This window comes from Cygnus atratus, chromosome 6 (genome assembly GCF_013377495.2).
Source record: "Cygnus atratus isolate AKBS03 ecotype Queensland, Australia chromosome 6, CAtr_DNAZoo_HiC_assembly, whole genome shotgun sequence".
Lineage (NCBI taxonomy): Eukaryota > Metazoa > Chordata > Aves > Anseriformes > Anatidae > Cygnus > Cygnus atratus.
The window spans coordinates 23941238-23968710 of NC_066367.1; the positions used below are offsets into that span (position 1 = coordinate 23941238).

General features: G+C 49.5%; 2 protein-coding genes across 2 annotated transcripts in view; one reads left to right on the plus strand and one right to left on the minus strand.

Annotated features, from left to right (window-relative positions):
- Window positions 1-6869, plus strand: part of OSBPL11 (oxysterol binding protein like 11) — a 47093-nt gene extending 40224 nt beyond the window's left edge. Inside the window, exons 15-16 of the transcript XR_004782318.2 lie at window positions 5654-5824; window positions 6729-6869. The gene's annotated coding sequence lies outside the window, so the exon portion shown is untranslated. The remainder of the gene's footprint in view (window positions 1-5653; window positions 5825-6728) is intronic.
- LOC118260847 (TGF-beta receptor type-2-like) lies at window positions 696-27272 on the minus strand. The gene is given in 7 exon segments (XM_035571377.2): window positions 696-1030; window positions 4847-4974; window positions 6025-6166; window positions 6513-7474; window positions 9713-9915; window positions 12867-13017; window positions 27026-27272. Coding segments are annotated over 7 exon segments (2046 nt in total). The 3' UTR covers window positions 696-817.
- Window positions 27273-27473: the final 201 nt, after the last annotated feature.

Consider the following 27473-nt stretch of genomic DNA (forward strand, 5'->3'; position numbering starts at 1 on the left):
TGCTGGTTGGAGGTGGCTGGAAACCAGATTGGGTACCAGGGGGGTGGGAGGGGTGGTGGTGATGGAAAGAACTGTCCAGACATCCTGAATGGAGACTTCTTAGGCTGGAACAGCAGTGCCTGCGCATGCATGTTTTTCTTCTGTTCAAGAAATTCCACATGGCCACCTGAATCATTAAGGACACCCAGGAATTCCCCATTTGAAAAGAAAAAAAAAGGTGTGGGGGAGTTGCAGCAAATCAGGCTCTGGTAAACTGGATATCGGGTATCTTCACAATGTATTAAGGACTGCCTGATCAACTGAATAACTTCTTGGGTGCTGGCTTTTGTTCCACTGAGAATCATTTCAAGTCACTACCTCATCTCTTTGCTGCTGCTACAACAGTTTTGTGGGTTTTTTTGGGAGGGGGCGGGGGGAAGGGACATTAAAAACAGTCAAAGTGTTTTGACTTCTGTGGAATAAGCAGTTAGGGGAGAAACTCATGATGACTGCATGTAAGGACTTCAAAAGATGAACATGGAGTTCAGGTGCTTATTAATAAAAGATTAAACATTATTTTAAAAAATAATAAAAGAAATGCTTTGCATCATTATACATTTAAAGTAAGTACAAAATCAGTTCTTATACACTGTTGCACTTTAACCAAAGTATTGATTCCACAGTTCACTGTATCTGTGGGAGGAAACAGATCTCATAAATAAGTTATGTACTAGATCTTAGTTCCATTTGGAAAAACGAAGGGAGGCTTTTTCCCCGTGAGCTAAACGCTCCTGGCATATCCTCCTGTTTCTCGCGATGAGGCTTTTTGCCTGCTGTGTCACTGCACGTTTCTGCTCCCGTCGCTGTCCTGGTGCTCCCCACCGGAGGAGGCCGTTTTGTCGGCCTCGTTGTCCGTGTTGTTGTTGAGGATGTCGTCGCAATCCATTTGCGCCATCAGGTTGAAGCGCTCGGCCACGCAGTGGGCGGTGAGGCGAGCCTCGGGGTCGTGGTCCCAGCACTCGGTGATGGTGTCGCACAGAAAACGCATTCCCTGTGGGTGGAAGGGCTGAAATTAAGGGCTTGAAGGCAGGAGGAAGGGAAGCTAGAAGTTCATCTAAAGCAAGTGTTTTAGTAGACTTCTGGCAGCTTCCTGTGGAAATGCTTTTTTTCTTTTTTTCCTAAGCTTAAGCACAGGAGGAAAAAGCACTGGAAAGCTGTGGCAAATGCCAATATTTGTACTGGTACTGGCACCGCTTGGGTCGCAGCAGCATCCTCTGCTGACATGGAGTCTGGTCCCAAGCATTTTTCACCCTGCCAGGAAATCCTTCCTGAAAGCTGGCATGTGATCACTGGGGGGCTTTAACCAGGGCCCCAAGGGACTTACGCCCTCCATCTCCTCTCTGCCTTGGCTGTTCACATGGAGCTCCCTAAAACCAGGAGGGCGAGGGGGGGTGCAGGTGGTGACCTGCAGGGCTGGGCGGAGGGGGCGGGCAGGGGCGGCTTGAAGGCAAGTTTGGAATTAGAAGTTTAGAATTAAACTTCTTCAAACTGACTCCTTGTTTCAGCAGCTTCCTCAAAGGGCCAGCCATGCCAAATACTCCTTGCAGTGTGCAGCTGAACTTTTGTTTTCTTGCCACAAAATAGCGTGTTATGTGGGGCTGGGTGCTTTTCTACCTGCTTCAGAACACGTTCAGTTCCTCTTGGCTACAATGGTTACAACCCCCAATAACGTGTGCTTTTTTTCCCTCCATTGGTGTAGTGATGTGAAGAGAGTCCCAATACTTTTAATTAAACAGTAGTGTTCTGCTGGTATTCCCCCCTTTTAAGCCAGTAATGCAGCTGCACCAGAAGCCCTGTTGAACCTCCCTCTGACTCTGTGATTCCTATCATGTGCTATTGCTTTTCTCATCATTGTCAACCAAGGTTGCACCACGGTGGAAAAATCATTATTCTAAATAAAGCGTCATGTTTTTCAGTGGTTTTGTGCATTTCTTAATTTGCAATTAAGAGAACAACAAAACAAAAATACCTCATGAAGATGAAAGAAAATGGTCTCAGTGGTGTGCCATGAGTGTTGTCTGTCCTGCACCTTTCTCTGAACCCGCTGCTCTGTGCCAAGGTTTGCTGTACTGAATGTTGTACTAACTCTTCTGTAATGGACCCAGATTAGAGGGAAGGGGCTTGTGCAGTGAAACTGACAGATGGTGCATTTCAGTGCTTCTGATATCATTCATTTGCTAGCTTAATCGAGAGGATTTGAAGATAATTGATTAACATGTGAAAATGAGCTAGTTTAGCTGAAGCTCTTTAAAATAAGCCTGATGGCACTGTTAGATTGTTTAGTCACCATCCCTCTCTGTGCTTGCTTTACGCTGGAATCAGGACATTTATTTGCAGCTTGCCTCATAAACGTGGTAATGCTCTTTTGACTGCTGCATTTTGTTATGTTCGTGAAGCGGGCTTGGTTTGGGTTTGGTACTTGATACCCCGGGTTTCTGAGGGATGCTGCTTGCTCTGTCTGGCTATAGTTAGTTTTACAAGTGTATTTTTAGCAACAATATTGACTTAAGCTCCCAGTGCTCCTTCCTGCCCTGCACCAGCCCTTCAGCAGTGACAGTACAGCAGTCTGCTCAGCTGCCTCATGAACTAGCTCTGGGAATTTATCTGGCCTAAATAATCACTTTTTTTTAATGACAAAATGAGGTAGAAGCATGGGCGTTTACAAATTGTCTGGGATACTTTGGGGATAATGTTACTTAATGGGCTTTGTTGTGCAGCCTTGCAAGCAGCTGTGCGGCACGCTGGGTGAGTCAGCTCTCGGGGAAATTAGTGCTGTGACCCCAAGGATGGCAGCTGAAAAATCCTAACCCATGACTAGCAGTCACTTGAGTGAGAGGGAGCCCTATGTTGAAATGCAAAAGCAACCTTTGAAGCGATGTAACAAACTGGTTTTCTTCGACAGGACGATCTGTGGGCGCTTCTCCTGCAGGCGAGCACCTTGTCTCGCCAATGTTGGTGTCGCCCAGCGCACCTTGGAGGTAGCAGCGGGGGCTGGAGGCACCGAGCGGCAGGAACTGGTGGAACTGGTGGACTTCTGCTGTTTCCCAGCAGATGGTGCTGCCCTGTGCTGCATCCTGGGGAGGCTCGTTGGGAAATGCTGGGAGTATTCCTTAAAGCCAGGCTTGTAGGGAGATGTTTATTAGACCAGCTAATATTAGTCAGAGGCAAACTTTCAGGAATACAACATGGCTTTTCTGTTCCTCTTCCCCAGTGACTTTTAGGTGGTCTAATAAAAGTCACTGGCTTATAAACCTCGCTCTGTTCACGTGCTAGACCAACCCAACTACAGCGGCATTATTTCTCGGAGGTAATTGCAGTCGGCCCTTCTCCAGCTCCGCAAACAGCGCAGTTATGGTTAGGCTCTATCAGGGTGTGATTTTTGACAACCCAAGCCTCTGTATGTTTTTCTTGTGGTTTCAAAGTTTATCAGGGACCCTGGGAGGTGAATGTTTGAGATGAATACTCAAAGGCTTCAAACATGCAGCACTGCTGATTTAAGTTCCCGTATTTTTACTACATCAAGGGAAAAGGCTGGGTGAACTTCAGCTGTGAATTTGCTGACTGATAAACTCACCGATGGTCCAACAGAAACCACGGATTCATTTGATGCTGGTTGCAGCTTTGGTCAGCCAGGTACCTTGGGGCTTTGGACAAACACCTTTTTGAGAGAGATGTAGGGAATATGTGGCCTTCTGCAATCATGAAACTGTATCTTTCCTCTCAAAAAGTCTGGCTTTGTATGCTGTGCAGTCAGTGGAAGCAGTGTGTTTTAGGGGTAGATGGTGCAGAACGATCTGCAACAACCGATGACCGAGCACTGCAGGGCCCTGTGAGCCAGCGGTCCCAATGTTTCAGCTTGTTTTTCAGATGAGCTGAAATGTTGATGAGTTTATGGTGTTTTTCTATAAGATATGAAATTTAAGAAGTGCCATTCGGCCAAGATATAAAAATCACGCTTGGTGCGTTACCCCTCGTGTCCTCAATGCAGGGAAGAGAGTACTGGATGTAGGGAAGAGGACACCGTGTCAGGGCCAGGAGGGAGCTGTGTGGGGGCAATATTTCTGGAGCTGGTTGTTCTGGGTGTGTTTGTGGGTGCCTTTAACAGCATATCTCATTATTGCTGAAGTGTTTCTGTTCTAGAGTGCTGGACTATGCTTCCTGTGCTAAGATGCTGTGCTCTCAGACCCTCTGAGCTAACGGCTGCTGGAAGGCTTTCCCTGGGGAAGACGTGAGCCTTTCAGTTTCCCTGTTTCTCAGCTTCACGCGTTTTCTGCCTGTGTCACTCAAGGGAGAGGCTGCCCATCTTCCCTTTTCTTGTAGAAGTGGACATCCTTCCTCCCGTGTCCCAGGTCCTGCCCTCAGAGGTCCGAGGTTACCTCTGAGCTTGAGATCTCCTCAACCAAGTGGGCAGAAGCCTGGATGCACCTTCCTCCCCGCCCTGCCTGCTGTGAGAAGGCTTGATGCAAGGGATGGCATGTTCCCTGAGCCACAGGTTTCTGGATGCAATGGTGATGGCAGAATTGGAGCAGACTCAGAGGAGTTAGTGTTTCAGGAGACTTGTGCTGAAGTGCTCTGCTTTGCTGCACTACAGCACCCACAGGATAACTGAATGCCATCGCTTGGCATTCCTAGTTTCTGATTGTGGCCATTTATTCACCAATTAATTTTTCTCTACCTCTGGTTGATGGTTTTAAGTGGGTCTAGAGAGTTTATCTGAGCTCAGGCAGCCATGCTGATTTGATTGCAGTTTTACTAATTTTCAGGATGGGTCAGTGAGGTGGGGCAAGGTGGGTTGCTCCTGCCTTACCTGATGTACCAGCCAGCTGCTAGGGATCTCAGGCCGCCCTCTGCCATGCAGCACGATGTCTCTCATGGTGTCCACACAGGGTTGCTCCTGGACTTTTGACCCAAAAGGCAGCTCGTAATTCTTTACCTCTGCAAGGAAGTGACAGCAGTGTAATAGGACAGTTTTTGTACGCTCACTGCCTTACTTTGGTGTGGCCTACTGGACATGAATAAATGTGTTTTTATCAGTCTGCAAAAACTGATCTGGAAACAATTTAGGATTTGAACACACAAGTATAGTGCCAGGTTTTAAAGGTGGTTCTCAGACAGGTTGGGCAAACCCCCTGGCCACTTCCCTGAATGTAGGAGTGCTGCAAAGGACTTGCTCTTCCTTTGGGTGAAGTGTGTTTTCAGCAGGTAAAATGTGCCATGGGGGGTGAAAGACAGGAGAGGCAACCCCAATTGGCCTGTGGGCAGGGGTCGGGCAAGAGGAGAAATGGCCCCTGCAGAAGAGCAGCCCCAAGTCAAGGCAAGCCAACGAGGAGCCCCACAATGCAGAGGCCACCCTTTGTCTTTCCCAACCCCAATAGCTTTAATTAGCTTTAATTTTCTGGCCACTCACCAGCACCTTGCGGGCCAAGCAAAGATGCTCGGTTGCTTACATTGTGCAGCTGCAGCAGGGGGTGTGTTTATACTTTAAAGACAGCAGTTGAAGCCTGATTTGGGGGCTTTCTGATCCCCCAAGTGAAATTCTGGGTTCTGGGTCTGCGTTTACTGAACTTACCCCCCTCATTCCCATTCTCTTTGCTTTGTAACACTTCATTACTAGGAGATGCTGAGCCCTGGGACAACCACCCCCGCGCCCTGAAGACCTGAGCTGGAGACCTCCCTGAGCCATCCACCCCCACTAAGCTTTTCTGCAGCTGCAGCCGGAGGTGTTGGGGTCCCCTCTGCTGCTCCTCGACCATGGTGTCAGCCCCTTTGAGCGACAGCACATGCAGTGAGTGCCTGGGCAAATGTCGGCCCTTGATGGGATCTGCCACCAGCTCTTGGTGACCACATGAAACCACATCCTGTGCCAACAGCCCTGCGTCAAGGTGGAGCAGTGTCACCACCAGGGACATGTTGGCTAGGATGGTCCCTGTACGTGGAGGAAGGGAGCTGCGATGTACAAGACAAGCCTGGGTATGGCAGTCCTACCTCCCACCACTTCACATCTGGAGGCCATCTCCCACAGAACGAGGGCCATGGAGTAGACGTCCATCTGCTTGAAAGACTCCAGATCTTCCAGGTTTACCCTGGACTCCAGGACCTCAGGAGCCATGTACCTGGCGGTGCCCACCTACCCGCAAACAAGAGAAGTGTTAGCAGGGGCAGGGGAGCACACGGGTGAGGTCTCCTGGTGTGGATGGTCAGGTGTAGAGACCACTGCTCTGCCTCCATCAGTCTGCTGTGGCTGTGGGGCTGCCCTCTCTGTGGGCTCTGGAGGTGAGGACTCCCTTAATGTACCCAAAAGCAGCACCTGGCAGAGCTGCCCTGTGTAATGGGGCTCATCCCATAGGTTTAAGCTTTGACCACCCCAGGTCCCGTTTGTAAAGGCCACATCTCCCACCCGGTGCCATGTATCTGATGGCACGCGTGGCTTGCAAGGAGCCTCATCCAGGGGGGTGCTGAGGGGTCGTACTCGCCTGCCCACTGTTGGCAAAGTCATCTACCGTCAGGGAAGGGTCGAGGCGTATGGCGATGCCGAAATCGCAGAGCACGCACTCCTGCTCGTTCTTCACGAGGACGTTGGTGCTTTTGATGTCCCGGTGGGCGATGGGGATTTTCGGCCGGCCGCAGGCGGTGTAGTCGCTGTGGAGGTGGGCCACCCCGTTCACCAGTGACCCTGCCATTTTTTGCAGGTCCATCCAGCTCAGGACGTGACTGGACAGGTAGTCCTTGAGGTTGCCCCGGCTGTGGTAGGCTGTGATGAGCCAGTACTCCCTGCGGGGCCCTGAGCCCCGGTCCTCGGCTGTGAGGAACTGCAGGACGCTGTCGTGCTTGAGGCTGGCGTCTGTGAAGATCTGGCTCTCGTTCTTCCAGGAGGAGTACTCCTCGCAGGGGAAGATCTTCACCGCCACTGTCTCGTACTGCCCCGAGCTGCTGTGGTTCAGCTTGGCCCTCCACACCTCAGCGAACTGCCCTTTGCCCACCATCTCGTCCAGCTCAATGGGCAGCAGCTCGGTGTTGTGGTTCAGGCTGTTGGCGCAGGTTGGGCTCAAGCTGGCAGGGCCGTCGTCCATCATCACGGACAGCTTCTCGTCCCGCTCCGCCGCCCTGCCCGGCTCCGGCAGTGCCGGGGGCTGCCCCTGCTTCCCACCCCATGCCTTGGCTCTCTTGCGGCGCTTCTGTGTGCGGCAGAGGTAGAAGATGACGGTGATCATCACCGCCACCAGCAGCGGCGGCAGGAGGCTGATGGCAGCCACCGGGATGACCTCCTTGCTCTGCAGCATGGAGTAGCCTGCAGGGAGGGAAGCAGAGAGGAAGGCGGTGCCGTGAGGGGCCGGCGACATCTTGTTTTGATCGCGGGTAGGAGGAAAATATGTGGAGCGGTTAATAAGGCGCAGCCGTTCGCGGGGCGGTAATGGAGGCTGCACACAAATCCCATCTGAGCAAAGGGTAAGAACCCAGATGTATGCAATTATTGAGAGGGCTGTTCATTTTAGGTCTCGAATTCAGGCCTGTTTGTCAAGCAAGGGCCTGGGAGGCCGGCCTGCACTCAATGGGCTGGGGGCGCCAGACCCTGCTGCAGCCACAGCTTCTCCGTGCCGGGGCAGAAATAATGATGGTAAAGCTGAAGCAAGGCTTGCATGTATGAAATATCTGAGATTGTTAGGGGCTGGGGTTTTGCTGGAGCCCTTCTGCGCACAGAGGGTGAGGAGGGATGCTGGAGGGGAGGATGGGATGGCATGGAGGACCACGAACGATGCTGCCGTGAAGGAGCATTGCTTCAGTGCTGTCTGTGTGTTGTTTACCATCACATTGCAGCACTGGCACCCATCTACCCACTCTGGGCACACTCGCTTTTGTTTTATGTCTTCTAAGCCCCTGTCTGCCTTCAGATCACTGGAGTGTGGGGGGAAAAACCCTAACCCTCGCGCAACATGTAATTGTCTGATGCTTTGATGTTCGCAATTCCTGGAATAAACATGCTGACTTCAGTAGAGATATTCAAGTAAAATCTTACTCAGAGGTTTTTCTGCCAAGTATAATAACCCAGGGGAAGAGGGATAAGAATCATTCCATAAGCAAAACTCTCGCTGCTTGACCTCAGTGTGTGCAGATCATAATTCAGGTTCTGGAAAAACAGAGCGTTTCGCTATTTTACTTGGCAAATTTCAAAAAACGTGCTGCAGCTAATTTCTGCGAGGCTGTGAAAGCGTTTCTAAAATAGGCATCAGGTTCAAACCACAAGATCAACCTAAACTGATATAAATCAATAACTAACTCAGGAATATGTTTATTTTGGAAAGCGTGAGGCCTGGATATCACCTACTGCTTTAATGGCTTTTCCCGATGCTTAAGATCCCATCTCTGAAACGCTGAAGAAAGAGAAGATATTTTTAAGGGCATCGCGTGCACGAGTCCCGAAAGCAGTAAGTTACCACAGCTTCAGCAAATTCCTTCATGAGGATGCCCCTTCCCAATGCAAAACCCTTGCAATGAGAGGGCTGCAGCACGGCTCCCGCCCCTGCCACCGAGAGCAGAGGCAGTGGCTCTACTCTCTCTGCAAAATACCCTGGGTCTCAGCCCACGCATTGCCCAGCTCTGGGGTTCGGCGTTTTGCGTGCTGGTTGGCAAAAGGAGGCTGTTTGTGAAAGTCCTGGCTGGGGGCGGCATTTCCAATGAGCCAGTTGTCATTTTGGTGTGAAATTATATATCCCAGCATCGGCTCTGGGATTTGACTATCTCTCTTTAGAAGTGTGTGTACCTGTTATGTTTGGCTCAGCGAGCAGCAAAGGACTGCCAAATTTAACATCATTTACTTTCATTAAAAGTGGCTTGTTTGTTCTGAGAATTTGCATTTTATATGCTTTTTTTTTCTTTTTTCCCCCTAGCATTGTGGGAGAAGCAGTGCTGCTGGATCGTAGGTTATACTTAGTATCATTTTCAGCATCTCATGAATTATGGAAAATTAGAGAGGATTTGCTTTGCCTCTGTTATGGGTCAGATGCCTGATGGGCACTTGGATAGACCTGGTCCAGTTGGAGCTCTGGAGGTCTGGACAAGACTCCAGAGGCTGACGATCTAGCTGGTAGCTTTTCCAAAGCACACCACCCTCCTGAGGAACAGACATGAGCTGCCTCTTTGTTTTCCCCAGCATGGATTTACAGCTGCTGTAGGGCCTGCAGCCATGTGCAGGGAGAATGCTGCTGCAGAAGCCCCAGGAGAGGTGGGGAAGGTGATGCCCAGCACCGCCGCCTGCTGAGCCTCATCTCCCCAGCACCACTACGCTGCTGGGCAGCAGTCTGGTGCAGGATCTGATCTGATGTGATTTTTTTCAAAGCTTTTAGACTGAGTCACTGTGGGTTACGTCAGCTTTTGGGTTCCCTGGCTGATTTGCCTCATGTCAAAGGGCGCAACCTACTGAAGGACACAGTGCATTTTCCATCTGGTGTTCTCAGGAGGCATTTCTTGGAGGGATGGGTGAGCCACTGGCAAACTGCTGGGCTCAGTGAGGGGGTACAAACTTTACCCACCTCACACAGAAGGTCAAAGAAGACATTGCATCTGCTACCGTTTCTTGGAAATGCAAAGCCACGTGCATAAGCCCAACGCATCACTTATTTATTGTTAGATTTGAGTGCTCCTACCCACTTTAAATAACGCTAGCAAAGGTACTCACCGTTGGTATGGTTTTCAAAGATAAGCTTGTCATTGCACTCCTGCTCATCCACGCAGCCACAGATGTAGATGATCCCCTCCTCACTGGGCTGGTGGGTCATGATGCAGCGTGAGGTGTTGTAGTTCGGGACCATGAGGTTTTCTATGGGACGATGTGGGTTGTGGCAGAGCGTGCTGATCCTGATGCTGTCGTTGTCCTGTCTCCTGCCGGCGCCAAATGAACCAACAAAGCGTTAGCCTAGCGGTGCAGCCTTCAGAGAGCAGGCAGCACGGGGTTTCTAGCCCAACATCACCTGAGCATCAGTTTTAAATTGTGTATTGAATGACCTGTTTGTGGTGGCTCTGGTATAATTCTTATTATATGTGCCTGCGGGGGGCTTTGTTAAATCTCTTTATCTCTTCCAAATGGTGGGAGAGAAATTTCTAATACATGTCAATAGTAGGATCTGAGCCAGGGACTCTGTTTCCTGTAGATAATTCACAAGTTAATAGGTGTTGGATCAGGTAGTGCCAGCCCTAAGGCTCAGTGCCCTGCGTGGGATCTGGGGCAAAATCCCTCCTTTCCCAGTGCCAGCAACCAAGCCAGGTGCAGGTGGAATTACTCCCTCCACATTGCTGCTGCACAGTCCAAAGGAAACCTCCAAAGCAAGGACAGCCTCTTCCCAACTAGTGCATTATTCTGCCACAATCCCTGCCTCGGCAGGGCTCCAAAACCCCCATCACCTCTGCAGGAGAGAGGCAGGGGACACGGTGACTGTGATGCCTGCCCTCGAGCAATGGCTCGGCTGTGTGCCTCCATCTTCCTCCTCTCGGCATGCATGTGTTGGCGGAGCTGGTTGGCCCCATCTCATTGATGAATTCCTGGGCTAAATGCTGTTTTTCAAGCACTGTCCTTGTGTGACCACTTATGCCCAGCTGCAGGAGCAGAGCCATTGGGTAGCTGGTGGGGACTATAATTTAGCAGCTCCAAAGGTCAGAACGTTTATAGAAATACTGTGATGTTGATACAGCTCCTGGGCACATAGGGACTGTACGGCTGTGTCAGTTTCTAAGCTGTGGAAATCTGTCACACGTATGGGGAAAGGAGGGGTTTGTTTTTGGCCTGTGGTCTGACTCTTCAAGCACAGGGTGCTCATTTTGCTGGAGATTCCCCATTCTCCATGTCGATGCAGGCAACATTGGCTTAACAAGAGGGTCCAGCAAAACTGTGTCCTGGCACACGGGAGCCCCTTATTTCAGAGCACGGTGAAGCCATCCTTGCTGGTTAGCAGCCCAGAAAAGCCATCAGGGAAGTGCTTTGCTGTGAGGTCTCCTATGCTCGCCATGCCCCGAGCGGGTTTTGGCAGTGGTGCAGCACACGGGGCAGGCGGCTTGCTTTGGGTGTGGGGGTCGTGGGGATGCGTGGTTCTGACGGCCAAGATGGGGTAAGGTACAGAGCATATGTTATTTTTAATAATGTTGTATTGGGCCCGTGGTATTTGGCCTCTGCATTAGTTTATGGGGAGATAAGCCCAAACTAGAATCACACTTGTGAAACTCCCACCACAGATCCAGAAAAATGCAGATCACCATCCAAACCCCAGGCACGAGCTCATCTCCACCCCTCGGTTTAAGGTCATGGAGCACCACCAGCAGCCATCACCACGGGCAGCACGGACAATGGGGTGACTGAGAGAAGAGTCAGCTGGGCAGGGAAGGAGCGTGTTCAAACTGCATGGCTCTTTGGGCACCTTGTGGCCAGTCCCATTGGTAGCCTGGGTGACAATTTTCCCCCAGTGGCCGAGTATATTCCCTCCAGAGCTTTTGGTGGCAGCTGTGAGGAGCTGGAGACAGGAGCTGGGATGAGCTGCCATGAAGAAGAGCTGGAGCAGAGCTAACCCAGGTGGTTTGCATGGTGAGCAAGGGGTGGCAGCTGCACCGGGCCCAGCAGACCTTCACCTAAGGAGGATCAGTGCATACTCCTCTAGAGCCAGTGTGTAATTAAGGGCTAATGAGGAGCTAAGAGCAGCTGCCAAGAACACCAGGGTGTGACCCTTGTTTCTGGAGCAAAATGGAGGTACAGAGAGATTTCACAATGCCTTGCAGGTCAGCTAGGAAATTGGAAATAAAACTGAAGAACCCAGATTTGTCATCCTCATCCCACTGGAGTGAATGAAACAACGCTGGCCTTAGTGCTCCCAGCATTTTCTTGGGAAGCCCAGGTAATTTGAAAGATGTTGGCTTTTCTATGCAGAATTTAAGGTCTTCTCCCCATCTGCGTGCAGGGGTAGTTGGGGCAGAGTGGCAGATTTTTCTGTTTTTGGGGGTGGGGGTGGTAAAGGGCATATTTTGTTTGTTTGTTTGGGTTTCTTGCTGGTCTTGTGTTTTTGTTATTTTTTTTTCAGTCCATAATGCAACAATTATGTTGAGGCAAAACCCTGCTGAAAGTGGGGCAGTCCAGTGTTCACACTAATTAGCAGGTTGATATAAAGCCCAGTGATATGTGCTTAGCTGGCTCTCACTCTGGCAGCCAAATTAAAAGGGACAGAGAAGAAAATCACTTTGGGTAGACCCAAAATGGACTTTTGTTTTAGTTTTGCTCATGGGGACCAAAAAGCTGGGGGAGGCGCTCATCCGGGTGTACGTTTGACCCGAAATGCAGGATCATGTTTCCTTTCCAGGCATTTCCAGGAAAAGCAAAAAAGGGTTTTTCCCTGGGGATGATACCAGCAGCTTGCTACCAGCTCAAATTCCCAGTTCCCTGGATGGGGACAGACCTTTGGGGCTGTAAATCCTCATCCGCACCCCTGCACCTGAAGTGGGCTTTTCCCAGCCTGAAGCAGGAGGACATCACGGCTTTTGGGGTCAGGTCTGCTGGCTTTGCCCAGCAGGCTCAGCCTGCAAAGCTAAATTCAGGTTTGTGTGCGTGCAGAGGTCCTGACTGCAGCACTGAATCAGGCATTTATATGCGTAATTTATTTAGAAAATAAACCAGTACTAATTATAGGAAAGACCAAATCACGTTGCAATTATGATTACAGCGGAGTCAACGGGGGAGAAAGAGAAGGCCCTGAATGATTTTGATGTCCAATAGCTCAAGCATGAGTGTCCCCATGAACTCGTTCCCACAACCCCTTTTTCCCCACATCCCCCTATTCCCTGGGGCTGCAGCTCACCATATGGCCACGCAGATCTCATAGGGGTCCTCGCAGTAGGAGTTGAGGTTGCAGTTGCTGTAGCACACCTCCTGTTCGCAGGCCGGCGGCGTGGAGTCGCACCACTTGCACAGGTTGGTCTTCAGGCTGCGGCGGGCACCGGCGCACCAGGCTGCGGGGCACAGAGGGCAGCATCCATCTGATTTCAGCAATTCACACATTGTTGGGGAAGGAGCCGAAAATGACTCTTTCTACATGGATTTGTAGCTTTTGTTTTGCCCAGCTGCTCAGTCCAACGTGCTTTAGCTGATGGCAAAGCTTGCAGCGAGCAGATGCAGCTCTGTTGGCCCCGCGGTGGCAGCTCCCACCGGACGGCAGCAAGTTATCTCTATTTTTGTAGGAACTATTCTCAGTTAAGGAATAAATCCCGGCTAAATTTAAACTTCCTGTTAAGGCTGCTAAATGTCTTTTTTTTTTTTTTCCAAAAAAAAAAGTAAAATGAAGCCACTAAATGGCTTATGTAGAAGTACATACTAATAAACATTTAGTCTAAGAGACACATGCAGGAGTGCACAGGTGGGAACTTGAACTACAGCAGATATTTTTCAGAGGTGTGGGCTACCTGTACTTCATGGGGAATTTTTATTGCACACAGAGAAGGATTGCATGGGAAGTTTTAGCCCCAAACAGGGCTTAAAAATAGTCATTTCTATAGAAAGTCTGTCCAGTTTTAGGTTGCTGCTTCATAAATCTTAATGGTCCAGGGGAAAAAAAGCATTTTCCAGCTGGATTTGTCCAGGAAGACAAGTTTTGGTGCCCAGTCATGGCACACAGAGATGGAGCCCAGCACCTCTGTTCTCCCCAAGGCTCCCTTCATGCAGTGCCCCAGCAAAAATGGGCTGCTCCACACCAGCCTCAAAGCTGAGGTTTATTTTGGACTACCAAGGCGTGAAGGTCTGGTGGGATAAAGGGGATTGCTGTGGCCAAATCCACGCCCGCTGGTGAGTCCCTTCATCCCCTGCCTGCAATGCCCTTATTTCTTGATGCCCATTAAGGTTGTGCTATTTATTTATTCACACTCATGGGGCTGTCATTTACTCATTAACACCCCATGTGAGGCTTTGCTGGAGGGCTCAGGGTGTGAGCACAACGCCCAGCATGCGGTGAGGATCTGGGTTTGCAGTCACCTGCGCTGCAAGGAGCAAGAGCTGATGAAAGAGTTAAATGTGGAAACGAGAGTCAGAAATATAGCAGTAACTGGACAAAATTCTTTGGAGACAAATTGTTCTAAACGAGCTCAGCCTGCGATGCTGTTATCTGCTCTGCAAGAAAGGTCAGAGCAGGAATCTCTTTTTTTTTTTCCCCCTCTCCTTATTCTTTTAGTAAGCTCAACAGAAGTGCACAAAGCCCATTGTGAGTTTCCTCAGAACTTCGTGTCCTTGAACCACGAGCTCGTAGGTACAATTTAACTGCCACATCACTTGTCTTGGCCCTGATTAGACCCAGATGAACACTTTCAATATTAATACGTGGATGATTTAATAAAGCTGCACGAGCAGTAAAAGTAACAATACGCTTCCATAAAGGGGTTCCAGATGTTGCCAAGGCAAATGCTAAACATCAAAATATAAACTTCAAAAAAAAAAAAAAAGAAAAAAGAGCTGGATAAGCAAAACTTGGAACAAACTATAAACTAATTAAATGTGGGTTGAGTTTTCCAAAAATAAATTGAAGCCATAAGGATGTGATGTGAGCCAATAAATAGTACAGTTAGTCAAAGTTATTGTGGAACAACAGTTGGAAAGATGGTTTGAAGTCACCGATGAGGTGGGCTTGCAGTGAGTTTGGCTTCTTATCAATAGGAAGGCTTGTTCTGCTGTGCACAAGAACGGCATCAAATCTCCTGCTATCTATAACCAGGACCCTGGAGAGGCTACGGGGGGAATACAAGACCATCTTCAAGCAGGCAAGGGAAGGGAAAAACTACACCAAAAGTGCCTGCGAGAGCAGCAGTGCTAATACCACCATCCAAGCATGTTGGGACGTCTTTCCTCCTGCCTGCTGCTGCCCACAGGGCATCCCCACTCTCCTGCAGGGCCCGTTGAAGCACGGCCACCGGGGTGCGAGCGGTATCGGCGAGGAGCAAACCTGGGTGCGAGGAGGTGAAAGCACGGTGCATTCGTTACGGGGAAGGAGACAGCGCTTCGCAGCCGAAGCGATGGCATGCACAGGCAATTTGCTTCACTGCAGAGTAGAATGAGTGGTTTTCATTCTCAAATTTTATCTGCTGGGGTGTTTTGTGACAACCCAACGGCAGATGGGTGTAAGCAAAGGCACTCAGTGCGAGATGCTGAGGCACACACTGTCCATCTTCCTCCTGAGGTGGAAGGGATCAAGGCTTCTGCCAGGCAGGACCTGCTCAGGTCTCCTCCTTACGCACATTACGCTCCATCTTTTGCTAGTAAATTGCCCTTAAATTGCACTTAATATTCAAGGACGAAGAACAACTGATCATTTTGGGGTCATAAGCACTTCGCAGTGAGGTTTGCCTCCTCCTTTCTGTGTGTCTGTGTGCATCGGGGCGCAGCTGGTGTTCGGCCAGCAGTTGCACAAGGCTTCCTTGCCGCTCCAGGAGCTCTCTGCATCCTCTTTCCCCAGCAGGTCAGCCCTGAGCCCAAGATTTTGTGCTGGGGGGAGACAAATCCCACTCTAACCAGTGGGATTTGGGAGCTCTGGCATCTCAGCTGGCACCGCAGCTGCAGGGCTGGGCACAGAGGGTGCACCCGCTGGGAATGCCCACTGTTTTGAGGGTTCATATCAGGGCTGGGATGTGGCAGGGACCCTCGGGCAGGTCGGTGGATGGAGTTGGAGATGTGGGTGCAGCACGGGATGCTGGGCTCGGCCATGAGTCCTCCATCCACTCCCAGCTCAGGACCAGGCTTTTCACCGGGCCCTCGTCCATGGCTAATGACATGACTGCATAATAACAGAGCCGCTCATAAAATTATTATGAGAACAAACAAATTCCTTCCCTATTATATACAGTACTTGTTTTCGAGATTAAAACAGCAGCGGGGCTGATTTGCTGTGGTTGCTCGCTGGCCCACACGTGAGACCTTGAGGATCTGCCCCCATTACTTCCGAGCTGCCACGGGCAGGATGCAGCAGGGCAATTCCTACATCCCTGATTTCCAGGCGATCCGTACAGGGCCAGACGTCCCCGTTGCAATTGTTCGGTGTGATCTGCCCAGCAGGGGCCCTGGGTTTCCTCATTTGGGGAGCCCAAATTGAGCTGAGAGAACTCATCACCCCACTCTCTGCATGTGAGGCTCTCTGGGGACAGCGGCAGCGTGCACACTGCGCTGGGCTCAGGGGAGCAGCTCTGCCCTCAGGTTTGTGGTCCTGCGCAGTCCCGCAGAACAAATACTGTACTTGGCAGCGGACGTGTGGAGCGAGGAGCGAGCCAGTAATGTTTCCTGGTGAATAAAAAGGGGCTGATTTTGATTGCATTAGACATCAGTGCTTCCCCGTGCCAAAAAGACACACAGTATACATTTCTGGTTTATTTGGACCTTCTTCAAACAGGCTGGTAACTGACTTATTCTACCACTTATTTTTTTCTTTGTAAAAATAACCCTTTAAATTAAGTGTTTAGCAAATAATGCTTAGTCCTATTACAAAGTAAATTGGGTATGGACTGTACCAGCAGACCTCTCAAATCTCTTTCAGATGCTTGAATTACATCACGATCAAACTTCACCCCGGGGGCAGACGAGCTCTGCTGAATATTGTCCATCCTTCTGCTGTGGCAGTCTCCGGTGTTGCTGGGGTACCTTTTGCAAACTACCTACGTGTCGGCAGAGTGACCTCGTGTTGTTTTGGGACGCTGGGTCACTTCATGGCGAGGTACCTGGAGCCAGCGAGGAGAGGTTTCTCTTCGATTTTGGTCAGTCAGTGTCTTTGCCTGTGGGTGAGGACAGGGCGAGCAGTTCTCCATCTGCTCTTGGAGCTGCTCATCTCCTCTGGCCACCTCCACGTCCATCTCGTTCGTGCCCAAGGCACCGAGCTGGGCAGGGCACGTTCCCTGCGGGGGACCTCGAGCTCCCTGCCCCAGACCCCGTTCTCCACCCCCGGGGCTGCTGGAGCTGGGTTCGGGGCCGGCCGGGAGGGCTGCGCGGGCGATTGTCGCCCATATTGTGCTACCGCTTGTGTTTAAAAACAACAACAGCTCAACTGACTCATAGATCCTACGGCCTCTGAGTCATTTCTTATTTCTGGATTTCACTGCTCTGCCCTTTGCAATGAGGGGAGTTGCATGCACACTCACACACACACACACATCAAGTTCACATTTGTTTTTCCCCTATAAAAACAAAACGATTTCCATACCATTAATGAAACAGAAATGACTTGACTTCGCATACCCTGGCTTTTATTTTCCATTGTATAAACTGTGCAGATGAAATAACGATGGCTGTAAAGTAAACCTTCTCTCTCTCTCTCTTTTTTCTTTCTTTCTTCTGTTTTTTTTTTTTTCCTTTCCCTTTCCAGGCAGCCTCTTTTCGAAATAGCAAAGGGAGTCACTTACAGACTTGGCCCCAGCACTGCGCCTGCTGGGATTAACCCCTGCGTCCCCAGCTCTGCTCTCTTTGCTGCGAAACCACCGCAGGGCAGAGGCAATGCCAGCCCCTGCACCGTGCGGGGTGATGTCCAGGGTGCAGAGGTGGCAGGATGCAGAGCGGGGCACAGAATGGGCAGGGAAGCTTGGAGATGGCAGGGATGATCAGTGCTGACACCTTGGCCAAATGTCCACTCTCCTCCATACCACCCTGCAGCAACAGCCTGCGCTAACTAACCACCAAACCCCACTCTCGCTGCTTACAGGGCTTTTACACTATTACAGAGCACCCTGAGGACAATCAGCGGGGGCAGTGGTGCCGCTTACAGGGGCAGCAGATGCAGCTGGAGCTGGGTATGCAAGCACGTGCTTGGGAGAGCAGGACGGGGTGAGCAGCATGGAGATGCCCCCTGAGTATCGCCTGCAGTCTGCGCGTCCTCAAGGCTCACAAGCACAGCACAACCCCTTTTCCTGTTCATACAGCTTGCAGCCCCCAGCACCAGGTCAGCCCTTTTGCCAAAAGCCAGTGGCCGGGTGGGTTGGTGACACAGCTGAGATACTGTTACTCTTCCCGGACTGGGCGATGTGTTTTATATTATTTCTCTTGGATTTATTAAGCATTATGTAACCAGCTAACCGATCCCGCATGCTACAAAATCGCTGCTGATTTCACGTCAGTGGAAAGTAAACAAAAAGCATTCTGAAGTGGCGGGGCTGAAATTCATTTCCACGTTCAAAGCAACCCGTGGAGGATTTTCCCCATCTCCTCGCCACCAGTTTGCATCCAGGCTCTGCTGCAACCCATCAGAAAAGAGTTATGGAAAGTTTGCATGTTGCACACAACAAGGTGTTATAAACAAATCCTCTCTGCTCACTCTCCGCACGAAGTGATTAAGATAAGGTTATTTCTCTTAATTATTTTTAAGCATCTTTGTGGATTTTCTGATACTCCTTGAAATGGGTTATGCTGGCATGTTGCTTGTCTTTCAGCTGGAGGATTCCTTTGAATATGAAAATCACTCACCAAAGAAGGTTTGGCGTTAAAGTTTCAAAAAGAAACAAACAAATGAAGTACTGAGGTCCTGGAGCTCAGCAGGACCCCATCTAAAGTGACGGGAAGGACTCTCCGCATTGCTCAGCTTAGGAAGGATTATAAGCATCAGGTGAGGCAATAATGATGCTGGTACTGGGCAGTATCTGCAAGGAGCTCTTCCAGGGGCTCTTCTTGCTGCTGTTACAGACCACAGACATTGTCCCTGCCACTAAAGCCAGTTTGTGTGCAGAGAAGTGGAATGGGTAAAATGGGTCTGTGCTATTATTTTTTTTCTCTGTGTCTTTGAAACCTTCAACAATGCCCCAAAATATCTTTTTGTATTTCTGCACTTAAACATCAGTAAGCCAGTGGCTGGGGGATGGCCCCATTGCATGCAATTTGCGCCATTTGTCAGTAACCCCAAACACCACCTGCTTCACCCAGCCCAATGTGGCTGCCACGACTGCGTGCAGCCTTGCACAGTCCCACGAGGAGGACAAAGCTGTCCTAAAACCAGGAGGCAGCCCCAAGCCAGGGCTCGTTCCCTGTCCTGGGGCTCACTTATATGGGACCCAGGGGAGGGTTGAGGAGGCCCTTGAGCTGCACAGGACGATAACTACGCTGTTTTCCTTGCCCCCTAAACACTGAGTGAGTGCTGGCTGTTGCTGTGTAATTACAGTCACTACCTCCAGAGCCGCTACCATGCCAAGCAGCGCTGCCTTGGCAGACAAAAACAACTGTGAGCAGGTCCAGCAATAACGGTACTTATCCCATTAAGCACTCGGTTAATTGCCAGGCTGAGAAAGTGAACAGCGAGGAGACGGGGAACCCAGCTTTCGGATGAGCAGCGAGGCGGGCAGCCCTCCTGTGCCTGAGAGTGCCACCGGCACCTCGCCAGGCACTAAAGCCCCTCCTTGCCCACCAGAGGCAGATCAGGACAAGAAGGTGCCTGCCCGGGGCAGATGGAAGCAGATTTTTCAGGACAAGAAGGTGCCTCCCGGCACAGCCTGGCCATGCAGGGCTGATTTGGGGTCATCCTGTCGCAAGCCACCGCAGAGACCGCTGAGGACGTAAGAGCATTTGCTTGGGAGCTGGGTGGCAGAAGGTAAGAGCCAACCAACTGCATGACGTTGTTGTCATTACTTTTGTTGTTCTCGTTTCTCCAGGGCCATCAACAGCATATCTTGTCTGCTTTATTTAACTGCAGCTTCTGCACCTCTCCCTCAGGAAGATGCAGCAGAGAGTCCCCGCTCTACACAGAAAAAGCAGCAGCGACAAAGCTGACAGCAGAATAAATCTGTGAGTCTGTTGCAGACATTGCTCGGCCTTTGACTACTGCTATCCAAGAAAAAGCACAGCTTTTCTTTTTTTTTTTTTTTTTTTTTATACAATTATCATCATATTATGCCTTAAAATTTAGTTCTGTGTATGCTTTACAGGCTCTGCAGGAACCTGGATCTTCATGAGCAGATCAAAGCCCAATTTAAAGATATCATCCAAATAGGTAAATGTGTCAGAAACATTATCAGGGTCACATTTGGGCAACAGGGTTCACTCTGTTTTAAGTGCAAATGGCTTGCTGATGGTTTAGCTGAACTTCCTGAGGAGTGTTTGAAATTCCTGGCACACGTTCGATTTGCCATCTGTTAGGAGGACTTTGATGAGCCCACAAAGAGACATTTGACCAGAGCTGCATTTCATATCTCGTGTGGGCTCCTGTGACTGGCCAGCTTGTATTTTCTATGTTTGCATTATTCTGATTCCCTGAGTGCTTGGAGGGAGTGGGGCTTGCAGGGGGCTGGGTGCTGAGCTCTGGGGCAGAGATGCACTGCTCGTTCTCCGCCAGTGCGCTGTCATCATCTTGTTCCAGCACTGCCTGTTCTTTATGTCTGCTAACATTATTATGTATAGTCAAGTTATGCCCTCATTTAGACCGGATCTGAGAGTAATTAAGTAATTTGTACTGTCAGAGGGAACTTGAACTTGAGGGTAGCCTGGATACAGATGCTAAAATCTTCCTCGCTTTTCTGAAGGCATCCCCTGTTAAGCATGTAAGTAGGTAAATTGGTCTGGTCTCCTCTTTCATCTCTTTCCTGAAGACATAAAAAAAATCTCTTTTATGAAAATGGTATTATAATCTCTTGAAAAACACTGTCCAATAAGGTTGAATTCAACCTGAATATTTTTCCGAAACAGAAGAGACCAATTGCAACCTGGTCAGAGGGCAGGGGATGCAGTTTGGGCTGAACGCAGACTGTGAGGATTTTTGCAGGAGTGGGACCAGGGCTTTGCAGGAGAGCTGTTGATGAGGCCTGAGGGGCATTTTTCCTGCACGTGAAAGCAGTGGGAGCTCGTGCATGTGTGCAGTGCCTCAGGAGAGAGCCAAGAGCATTCAGCAAATGTACCAAACGATCGTAACCATGCGCTGGGGCGAGTCGAACCCCCCCCCAAAATACGCTGTGCCTCTGGTGGGAATGTCTGCCACCATCTTCTACCAGCACCACCAAGTGCCTTTCGACATATTAAAGACATGATGGGAACTGGGCTCCCAGGGGATCCATCGGTCTGATTTCTGTGGATGCTTGTACCCTGGGTCTATTTGGAGCAGAATGATTCATTCGGCTGCTCGTTGCTTAGGGCTCTGTGTCACTTCCCACTGTAAGGCGAGGGGTCTTGTCTGCTATCGTGGACTGGCTGGGGCTAATTTTGGGATCGATCTAGCGTGGAAAAAAATACTTTATGCAGCAAGACAGCAGCTGATTAAGCCTCTTCCACATGGATGCTGGTGTTCAGATGCTCCCAGGCAGTGAGAGTTATCCAGTGACATCAGGCAGATGTCCCATGTCATGTCCCAGCTGCACAGAGCGGCGACCTGTTGTGTCAGACCCTTGTCAAGGGGGACACGGGTGTTTGCTCTGCATGGGCACAGGAAAGCCATCTGGTTTGGGATGGCTGAAGTTGAGGGGGACCAATGCTCAGTGTTTGCATTGTTACTTGGAGGAAAAAGCCCCACAGGACTGTAACAACCAGCAGGCCAGGAACTTCAGCAAATGTCTCTAGGCTTCCCAGAAGAAGAGATGTAAGAAAAGATTCTCATTCCCAAAAGGAGTTTTGGAACCGTGGAGTTAAAGGGAACATCTCCATCCCCAGTGTGGCAAGGTGAAAGGCACAGCAGCAGGGCCAGCGTGTCCAGCATGACGCTGCTCCAACCACTTTGGGAGTCATGGCCAAGGTGTGGGTCAAGCTGGGGCTCTGCAGAGTGACCCCCACAGCTCTTCTCTGCAGCTCCTTTCTGCTGATAGCTGCAAATTGCACACTGGAAAGGTGTTTGTTTTTTTTTTTTTCCCTTTAAATCTTGAATCCAGCTGTAAATAATCCTGTCTAGTGAAGGGTAAGACTTTGGTTAAGATATATTCCCAGAGCTTCTCAAGCCCATGTGGGCAGTAGCCCTGCGTTCAGTGCAGACGGGAAGGTTGCAGGGCGCAGCTGGATGAATTAATTGCCCCACAGATGAGATGCATTTGCTGTAGTATAAATCAGCTGTCGCTTGTCAGGCATGTTCCTGGCTTATCAATGGGAAGCAAAACATTGCAGCGTAACAGCTCCATGAAAGGCCGTGTCCTGGAGAGGCACAATTGGTGGGAGCATGGCCTGTGGAGGGGATTACAAGATAAGCAGGCTCTCCCACTTCTCCTAAAAGCCTGACAGCTACCAGCAGCTGGCAGGAGAATTCCAGCCCTACATGGGCTGTAATAAGAAGACGAACCAACCAGAGAACAAGAAATATGACTCTGATGGACCTTACAGAGCCTTTCTGGAAGCAGGATCACAGCGGTCTTCTCCGAATCCAGGGACATGCACACGGGCAGAGGCAGCTTGCAGCCACCCCTTCATTTCCTCTGAAAGTCCCTAAGGAAATGCCATCCCACAGCTGGGGTCCAGCACTGAGGAGATGTCGCTCTAACCCCCAGGGCTGATAAGGTAGGCAGCCGTCCGTGGCGTTACCTCCGCTGCCAACAGAGCCTCTTCCCACTTGAGGCTTTCACTTGGCACACAGCGTTAAGTGTTAGATGTGGAAAGAACAAAGTGTGGGGGAGCTGCTGGTTTCATCTCCTTGGTGGGACTCTTGGTGGTTCTTTAGTTTTTTTTTCATAGCGAGATCAGATGTGGCACTTCCCTAAAAACATGGCAATCCACAGGAGAGTTCATTAGTTTGTGGCAAGTTGCAGCACTGAGGAAGCCAGTGGAAAGCAAATGTTATTGCAAAGAGTTATCGCTAAGGAGAGAGGAAAACATGGTCCCATGGAAATAAACTTGATGGAACAAAATGTGGAACAATATAAAGCTGTAGAGGACAGGCAATAGGGTTGAATACTTCCTCAGAGTGAAAGCCCCCAGTCATCTGTTTTTAATGGCAACGATTGCTCTCTGCCTGTTCAGTGAATACATGGGACACATTTGTTTAGGTCCACCTCTAATAGGACCAACAAATATCACGACTGCAGCTGGCTGAACTTTTTTTCACCACCATTATACAAAAATGTCTTTGTGATCATCATCCAATATTGATAACAGCAACAAGAGCAAAAATCAGTTTTGCCTTGTTTTAGAAAAGAGTGTGTTTTAATTTCAAGTGCCATGGGATTATATCTCAAAAAGGACTTTCCCCTGAAAACAAACAAACAAGCAAAAAAAAAACCAAAAACACTAAAATGTAGATTTGAGCAGCTCTAATGACGACCAGCCTGCCTCAAGTCTGAGAAAAGTTTAAGAAGCAAGGAGAAAGGAGATGCCCACTTTCCTAAATTTGACAGAGCTGTACACTGCCAACTTTCTTGGCCTTGAGTCTCCATCCAATTTGTACCAACAACCGAAAAAGCAGTATCAGGCTTGGAGAAGTGTTAAGGTGGATGAATCATGCTCTTGCTGAGTCTCATGCCATTTAAAACATTGCAGAGGACTTTGGTTTTGGATTGTCAGGGTTTTCCTTGTGCTTTCCCCTTTATTTACTGGAAAATATATTGCTACAAAGTCAAAGCAAAACAAGGTGCTTCTTGAGAAGGATTGCTGTAGCCAGCCCGGCTGCTGTGGTGGGCAAAGCCCATGTCCACGCACCACCGTGTGGCCTGGGAGAAGAGCCCTGTGCTTCAGCCTTGGACTGTAAAGCCCCGCTCTGTGTACGGATGTATCTGCTTGTGAGGCAGAGGGTGACTTCTTCTCCTCCCTTCCCTCATCTTCTCACCCAGGTTTCTGCCTCTGAGTTGTTGTGTGTTGCTGTTGGGGTGTAATCCTGGTAGGTCTCCTGCCTGAGGACCAGGCTGGTATTTTGGTGGCAGTGCAGCCCCTGGTTTTAGCTCTGCTGACCTTAGAAATAAGAGCCCAACTTCTTGAACAAGCTGCTTGAGGAGCATGGGATAGGTCAGAGAATTCTTGGGCAGATCAAAAGCCAGAGATGTTTTTCTGACAGCCTTGGGGCTCCCTGTCATGATTTATGAATTATATATGCTCCACGTGTTTAGCCAAAGAGGCTCAGAGGGGGAACAGGGGCTGTTTGTGCAAGCAGGAAAGGATGTGTGGCTTCAGAGAGCCACCATCCACCAAGAGGTACCATCTCCACATCTGCAGAGCCATCACAGTGCAGAGGTGTTCATTCAGCAGCCATCACTGTGCTCCTCACCACAGATCTAAGGTACGACCGCAGGTCCTGAGCGAACGTACTTGCTGAAATTCCTGGGCAGATGTTCTCCTTGGAGCTCTAGTGTATCCCACGGGGCACAGCTCTCCTTTGGCGAGTGCTACGTGCCCTGGCAGGCTTCAAGTTTCATGTCCTCCTTTGGAGGCTGGATGCCCAAAGGTGAGCTGCCGCGCTCCTTGAGCTGTCGTCACAGTGGTGATGAGGGAGGCTTTCCAGATTCTGATGCAAAACAGGACAGGAAAACTCCTAATTAAGAGGCCAGAGTGTTTCTGTGTGCGCAGTACAGTAATCTCTGTATCCAGTCTGTGACTTCTGGATGGGTCGTAGTCCATCTAGCAGATAGTCTTGCAGTCATCGAAGGCTTTGAGCAACAAAAGCCCACCACATCCTGAGTCTGAGTAATTACCTGCTGGAACAACTTTGCTGTTTTGTGATCTAACACAAAAGCACCCGGTTTCAGCTTCCAGCATGTAAATCTTGCTTTTCCTTTGTCTGATAGAAGAGGAAGCCCTCTGCCAGAAAGCACCTCTCTGGGAGTTTTTTGTGAGCGATTACTACTAGCTCACCTCCCAGCTCCCTCCTGCAACAACTAAAGGCACTGAAAGCTTTCAGTCCCTACTGTAGGACAGATTTTCCCATCCTGAACGATCTTTGTATTATTTTGTTGCGGGTCCCTCTGCTAGGTAAATCCAGAGCCACTTGCTGGAGGTGACCAGGGGGAGTCAGGGAAATCCAGCAGCTGAAATTTCAGCGGTCAGGCTACAGCCCTTTTTTCCATCATGTATGGACCAAAGTGGTCAGAGACACTGCTTGATGACCGCTCAACCATGCTGGTGATTGAAAGGATAGAGACAGGCAGCACAGAGCCCACATTAAAGTCTCAGCCATACTGGTGTTACCCCTTAGAGAGAACAACAAAGTCCCTGAGGACGCACAGCCAGTGCTGAGGGAGCTATTCTGGGATAGCTGGGACACCATCATGGCCATTTTCTCTACAGTAATTCCTAAATCTGTGCTAGGACGAGTGACTTTGCTGCTGTCACCAACCTACCGCTGTCGCTCTTTGCAGAGAGGCTGAATGACTGGTGGGATTTGTTGCATGAAGAACAACCAAATGTGCATTTTCTGCCATTTTGGGAAACTTGCTGTTTCCTCTTCTCTTAATGTCAATGCAAAGTGGGCCCCCCAGGCACTTTTATTGTCTCAGAGTCACTGTAGGATTGATACTAACACTATATGTGATGGATGGGAGGTAACCCCAGTAAACATTTATCACTGTTGAGCTGAATCAGAGAGAGAGAGAGCGTGCCTTGGCTTATTTTTTTTCCCTGTACCGAGACAAATGTTGTCGTCATATCATTCACGTAACCTTTCAGATGAACTTAGTAATCATGATACGTTTTGGTTTGGCTCCTTTCAGATTAAAACCCTGCCTTTCAGAAAAAGGAAACCATAAGTTAAATAACTCCAAAATTAGGCATTTCTGAAGGATAATTAGTGGTCTTCTTTCTTACCAAAAACAACCCAAGACTGTGCTTTAAATAATGCCTTGTAGTAATTCCTTCAGTGCTGTTCCAAATGTGATTAATTTAGCAGGATGTTATCAGTATATCATCCTACATTTCAACCCATACTTTAGGGTATTATCTACAGTAATGACTACTACATATTTCTGCAACTCTTTGGAAAGTCAGCCTAAGCTTATGTTGTAAGACCCATCTGGGTCTCCCTGCTTCAGCAGTCTCACCAAGGGTTGTATTTAATACATGCAAATTACTGACTGACCGTATTCCTTCATTCCCTATTTCTGTAGATAGGGGGACCCATGGAAAGTGGATGCAGATAAAGATCCCTGCCCCCAGTTATTTCAATTGCATGCAAATATACGGGCACTATAATCCTAGCACTTCATTGCTTTGAGCAAAAAGCAATTTTATTTGCATCGAAAGCTCTGTAGTGAGGAGAACGGGTCTGTGTTTGTAAAAGAGCTCACTGCAGAAAGTGCCATTGTCCGTGCAAATATATAAATATATACTATATAGGGATATATGTGTGTATACACATACATCGGCATTGTATATACAGAAAGACACACACACATACTTAGGAGATGTGTATATAACACTCACTTATATACAAATCTATTCCCTGTTATGAAACAATCATCGAGATATAAACAAGAGAATTTAAGCCATGGATGGGCACGTTTTCAAGTGCTGCTGGAGGGTTTTATCTACAGTCCTGAAGAAGTGCTATCAAAACCTAAACAGGGCACTTATTACAAAGAAGTCTTTACGTAAGTGCTGGAAAGGTTTGCCGAATAGCCAGATGTTGTTGCAGAGACAGTTCTCCTCCCCCTCTCCCCGCTTCTTTCTGACTTTAACAGTTCGATTAACTTTGCACATAAACCGGGGCTGATAGAGCTGCAAACTCCACCACATCTGGACACTGTTGAAGCCAGATCATTCAACGGTGCACGTTAGTCGCCTTTAATCTCCCTCGAGAAAGTAAAAACTTCCACCAAATCGTGCTGACCTACGCATATACTTCTGCGCTGTAAACACTGACATCTGGGAGCCGCTCTCGGTGAGCACGCAGCGATCTCCACCAAGCCAAGCGCTCGCCCTTCGCTGTACAACAAACCTGCAGCTGATGCCGTCGGAGCAGGGCTACAACCAGCTCGCTGCGAAATTCCCCTCTATTTCCAACCCTCTGACTAACTGCCATCAGGGGATAAATCAAAGGTTTGCTATTTTTCTGGGGGAAGGAAAAATAAACGACTTCTTTGCGTACGCTGGTTAACGTCGCCTAAGCAGAAACATTTCTCTACTCACAGAAGGACAGCAGCAGCAAGGAAAGCAGACCCGGTCTCCTCCAGCAACCCATTTTCTGGATTCCACCAGCGACCAGGAGCCCAGCTTCACGGTGTTGACCCGTTCATCCTCCCGTGCTCTCCTGCCTCGCTGCTGTCAACTCGGCAGCCCCGAATTTGCGAGGCTGCCGGCCGGACTGGCTGGGAAGGCGGACCCAGGCGCAGCAAGCCCAGCTGTGCGTGGGGTCCGCCCAGGAACTGCAGCTCATGAAGAAACTCAGCCCCGCTCTCCTCGCGAAATATATACAGATATGGGAGGGGGGGAGCTGGGGGAAGAGCTCTGGCTCCAGGAAAAGAGTTTGATTTTTCCAACAACGGCGCTGAATTGCTCTGAGCAGCCCAGGAAGCTTCGGAGGGGATCTAATGTCTACTGCGTGCATCTAATCAGAGCAGCGTGGGCACAGCTGCAC